This window comes from Suricata suricatta, chromosome 13 (assembly GCF_006229205.1).
Source record: "Suricata suricatta isolate VVHF042 chromosome 13, meerkat_22Aug2017_6uvM2_HiC, whole genome shotgun sequence".
Classification (NCBI taxonomy): Eukaryota; Metazoa; Chordata; class Mammalia; order Carnivora; family Herpestidae; genus Suricata; species Suricata suricatta.
In genome coordinates this window covers 86,127,955-86,132,572 of record NC_043712.1, presented here as the reverse complement: position 1 = coordinate 86,132,572, position 4,618 = coordinate 86,127,955, and the positions used below count along the sequence as shown (strand labels likewise).

Below are 4,618 nucleotides of genomic sequence, written 5' to 3'. Positions count from 1 at the left end.
TGTGGGGTCCGGTTCGGCTCCCCTGCTCCCGGAGCCCACCTCTCAGGGCCCCTGCTTCGGGCCACCCTGTCCCTGTCCTGAGCGCCTGAGGACCCAGGGCGCTCTCTGTCCTGGTCCCCGTCCCTCAGGTCCTGGCTGCACTGTCACAGCTGCCCCCACCCCCCGGGGGGCTGTGTTGGAAGACAGGGCCCACAGGCAGGGCTAGGCCCCCCAGGGAAGCTGTACTGAGCAGGCCTGTGTTCCCTGCGCCCTGCACTGGGTCCCCGGCGCACATGCGGGGTCCTGATGCGTGGGGGCAGGGCCATCCCTGCTGTCCTCTGGACGGGGCCTCTCCTGGGGTGGCACTCTCCACCCCTCGAGTAAGTCCCCAGCCCGACCCCCGTCAGTCCCCTTGGGCCCCGGTAAGTCCAAGTTCGCCCGCGGCCCCAGCCCTGCACAGGCCCATCAGACAGCGCAGAAGGGCACCTGCCGGCGGCCGGTGCCAGCCTGGCCATCTGAGGAGGACCCCTGGGGGTGGGGACGGCTCCTCCCCTCGGGGCCTGTGGTGGCGGCAGGCACCGCGTGCTCCTGGGTCACCACACCCCAGGGCAGGGTGCACCGGTCCTCACGTTCTCTGCGCCCCCCATTCACTCACCCCAAGGGCTGGGAGCACATCCTGTCCCGGAAAACAATAAAAATTGTTTTATTGGAAAACAATAAAAATTGTGGTACAAAGAAGCCATTAGCCCACAGAGGATGTGCTAACCTGAGAAAAATATGTTTTTGTCTGTACTGTGTGCATTCTTTCTTGGAGAAAAGGGGTCCTCCCAAGAAAGGAGTGAGAAGCACACACTGAATGATCAGGAGAGACATAGTTTTGAAGGAGGCAGTGCCTTGGGCAGTAGGGGCGGTGAGGGCGGCCTGAGGCTCCGACCACCATCCACTCATGGTGGCAGGGTCTGCCTGGGGACCCCAGCATCCTGGGCATGAAGGCCCACCTGCTGTCTCTGCCTCTGATCCACTGAGTCTTGTTAGGACAGCTGTGGCCCTTGAGGGTGGCCCGCGGAATGGAGGCTGTCCCGTTCATCACTCTCCTCTGCTCTTGGTAGGAGAGAACCCTCTGGAAGCAGACGCTGGGACCTGCCGGCCCCTGCCGTTCCCTGTTGCACCGATTGAACTCCGAGGCTCTAAGTCCCTGGTGAGGCACCAGTTTCTCCTTTAGGATGTGTCTCAAGGCTCTCAGGAGCGCCTGAGTCTCGGCACTCTGGCTGTCCTCAACTGATCCGCCGGAGCTGGACCCGGGACTCTGGGCGGGGGCGGGGGCAGGCTCGCCCTGGTGTGGGGCATCTTCCGGTCTCTTGCCTTTACCGGGAAAAATCCACTGCAGGAAGTGCCTCATCCTTCTTCTCAGGGGGCTTTCTGGGGGAGCGTTCTCCTTCTTCAGCAAGAGCTGGCGGAGCTTGCTTCTCAAGGTCTCTGCGGACTCCTGGTCCTGGAGAGGGCAGGTCATCACGTTGGCATGGAAGGCCTTGAGCTCTGCCAGCCACTTGTCAAGCCCTCCTGGGCTGAACCTCCAGGGGTCCTCTCTCCCTTTGGGTTGGACAGACGCCTCGCCCTGGGTCTTACCGAGGCCCTGTCGTCTCTGGAGCTCCGGCCGCCCCTTGCTGCTCTGCGCACTCGCTGCGAAGTGGTCTATCGTCTGGGAAGTCCACGTGTCTGTACTGGAGTCACTCTGGAAGCCAGACAGAGATCTGTGCGAAGCCGAGACGTCTGCAGCGAGGAACACATCAGAGGGACAGTCCTGCAGGAGCTTGCTGGAGGCGCAGTCCTGCACGAGCACTCCCGTTTCACAGTCTTGCAGCAGCACACTGCCTGCACGGCCTTCCGCCCTCTTGAGCCCAACCAGCCCCCGGAGCCCAGCCTCTTCAGGCTGTGCATCAGGCTCTTCCTGGCCTCGACTCACCAACACTGTAGGTGGTGAGGGGCCTTGGCTGCTCCCGGATGACCCTGATCTTCTCACGTCCACATGGATGGGTTGATTGCTGGCCAGCACACTGGGTTCCAAGGTGTCTTCCCATGCAGGGGCCTCCTCTGCCTCCCCCACCTCTCTGGCCTCTTCGGCCCTGGGAGACTGGGATTCTAAGTTGAGTTCTAGGACTGTTGCACTAGAGCAGGAGTCCCGTGAGGTCCACCCCCCGCTCTCCCTCATTGGCTCATCTGCAGCCATTGCCGGACTTGGACTTGCCTCCGAGCTGTGATTCTCGGGGGCACCCCCGCCGGTCTCACCGTGCCAGGTTCTGCCCACGAAGCTGTATGGGGGGGTCTGAGAACATGGCCCAGCCCCCTGTCCAGCCGGAGGGGCCCCTGAGGGCCCATGGCCGTCACCAGGTGAGGACTTGCCCGGGCTCTGCTGGATTTCCTCACACGCAGGCTGGGGGGCAAGAAGGGGACCCCCAAAGGTGGGTCCAGACGCTTCTGTTATTACCGTCTCTGCTTGATGGGGCTGAGACGGGTTTTCCAAGCACTTGGCTTTTGCCTGGGCCTTGGATGGACAGGTGGCCAAGCTGGGAGTGGAGGGCGGTGTAAAGATCGAGATCTTTTTCAACTTAAAGAGCCCGAGAGGCTTGAGGACCTTGAGGGGCAGGCCCCATCTGTGCCTCACCCGAAACCTTGTAATATGTGCCTCCAGCATCCGCTGAGTGTATGGACTGAGGATGGAGAAGTCGTGGAAGATGTTCACACAGGGCTTTGGAGGCTTGGAAAATGTTAGATTTCCAGTTTCCCTGTGAGCACTTGGCTTTCCAGGAAGGTCAGGGGCATGGGTGACAGCAAGCCTGGACTGATGAACGCCCACAGCGATCTGACCCTGTCTGATTTGTCCTGATTTCCTGCCCAAATGGGTTCTCAGGAGCTTTTCTGGATGACTCTGGTCTGGGCTGCTTGTTGGGGGCTTCATCGAGTCTGACCCCTCAGAGTTTATTCCTGAAACCTTCAATAAAGAGCTGGGTAAGCTCTTTCGTAGATCTTTCCGGCCCCTACCCACACTAGGCCTTGTAGCCTTGCCCAGGGTCTTTCCCGGCCTGGTCCTTGCTGGGTGTCTGGGCCTGGTCTTCTGGGCGCTCTGTGCCCGTGGCACCTTCCGGAGCTCGCCGTGGAGCTGGGTCAGCTCCACGGAGTGTTGGATCTTGTGGGGCCCTCCATCTTGTTGCTTCATGGACCTCTTCCAAAGCTGTTGTTCCAGATGTTCCTGGAGCTCAGGGCGGATCAGGTCCCCTGAGGGCATGGGAAGGACGGACACTGACCTGGGAGCCTGGGGTGCCTGGCTGTCCTGGGGGAAGCCGGGAAGGACCTGGCTGAAGACTTCCTGAGATGGTTTCACCACAGAGGGTAAAGTCCTGTACCTTTCTAGTTGCTTCTTCCAAAAGTGACACTCCAGATTTTGAATTGCATTTGGGATGAAAGATGGTGCGCCATTCTGGACAGGAGGGTCAGGTGCCTCCCCAGCCATCTGGGGTAGGAGAGAAGGCCATCCCCTTGGGACAGAGGGTGCAAGGTGGGCCTGGGGCTCAACCTGAGCTGGAGGCAGGGGCTGGGACTGGGACAAGCTTAAGGTCAAGGCTGGGGGCTCTGCCAAAGGGTGAGGGAAGGGTTGGGCCAGTGACAGATGGATCTGGAAGGGTAAGGCTGGAGAAGACTCATTGAAAACGACAGACGGGAGCTCCAGTGGGGAGCCAGTCAGGCTGACGGTGGCCACCAGGGACTCACTGTGCAGAGTGGGGAGACCCCAGAAGAGCTGGCTGCGTTTCGGCTGTAAACTGTCCCCCGAAACGTCGGGATATGGAGGCTTCTCAGGCCCGAGCAGCTGTTGGGGCTGGCCCTTCACGCCCCAGAAGGGCGGCCGGCAGCCCAGGGGGTCCTGCTCGCCACCCCCCGATGTGAACACGCTCCCCAAAGAGTGCAAGTGGGAGTCGGACCCTTCCTTTTCCTTCTCCTTCCAGATCCTCAGTGCTGCTCTCTTGGTGATGAGAATCTCCAGGAGCTTCTGGACGTCAGGATCGATGGAGGAGAGGACGCCAGCCTCCCCCGCTCTCTTTGTGGGGTCTCCGCAGAACGGGGCCTCAGGGTGGCGGTGGCCCAGAGGCCTCTGCCAGGACTCCAGCGGCGTCGAGGTGGACAGGCTCCAGGCGTCAGCGGCCTCCCGCCAACCGGACAGGGCCGGAATGGGACAGCTTGGGGGGCCCAGGCCCAAGATGGCTGGGACGGGAGAGGCGGACCAGGGGGTGCGTGGAGACAAACTCCATGGGATGGCGTCCAGTGGGCGTGCCAGCGACGTGCAGGGAGGGAGGGCTAAGGCAGAGTCTGGCCGTGGGGGGGCGGGGGAGGCCGTCAGGGGGGGAGGGCTGGCCTCTGGAGCCTGGAGACAGGGCGAGGAGGGGGAAGCAGCAAGCGGCTGGGGTGAAAAGCCATCGGAGGGAAGGAGAGACTCTGGTGGCCAAGAAGCACTCAGGGAGGAGTTCAAATGAATAGAAACTGAAGAGGTCCTTGGGCTCGGTGACAGGGTGGAGGCCCAAGGAGCAGGAGAAGGCAAAGTGGCGGGCGCCGCATCCGTCACGGGCTCCCCGCAGGGCTGCTGGGCTCC

At 61.8% G+C, this 4,618-nt stretch overlaps 1 protein-coding gene across 1 annotated transcript in view; it reads right to left on the bottom strand.

Moving 5' to 3' along the window:
* Nucleotides 1–658: 658 nt before the first annotated feature.
* LOC115275981 (spermatogenesis-associated protein 31E1-like) overlaps nt 659–4,618 on the bottom strand; it is a 70,924-nt gene continuing 66,964 nt past the window's right edge. The window contains exon 3 of the mRNA XM_029919692.1: nt 659–4,509. Within this exon, the coding sequence (XP_029775552.1) occupies nt 722–4,509 (3,788 nt within the window). The 3' untranslated portion in view covers nt 659–721. The remainder of the gene's footprint in view (nt 4,510–4,618) is intronic.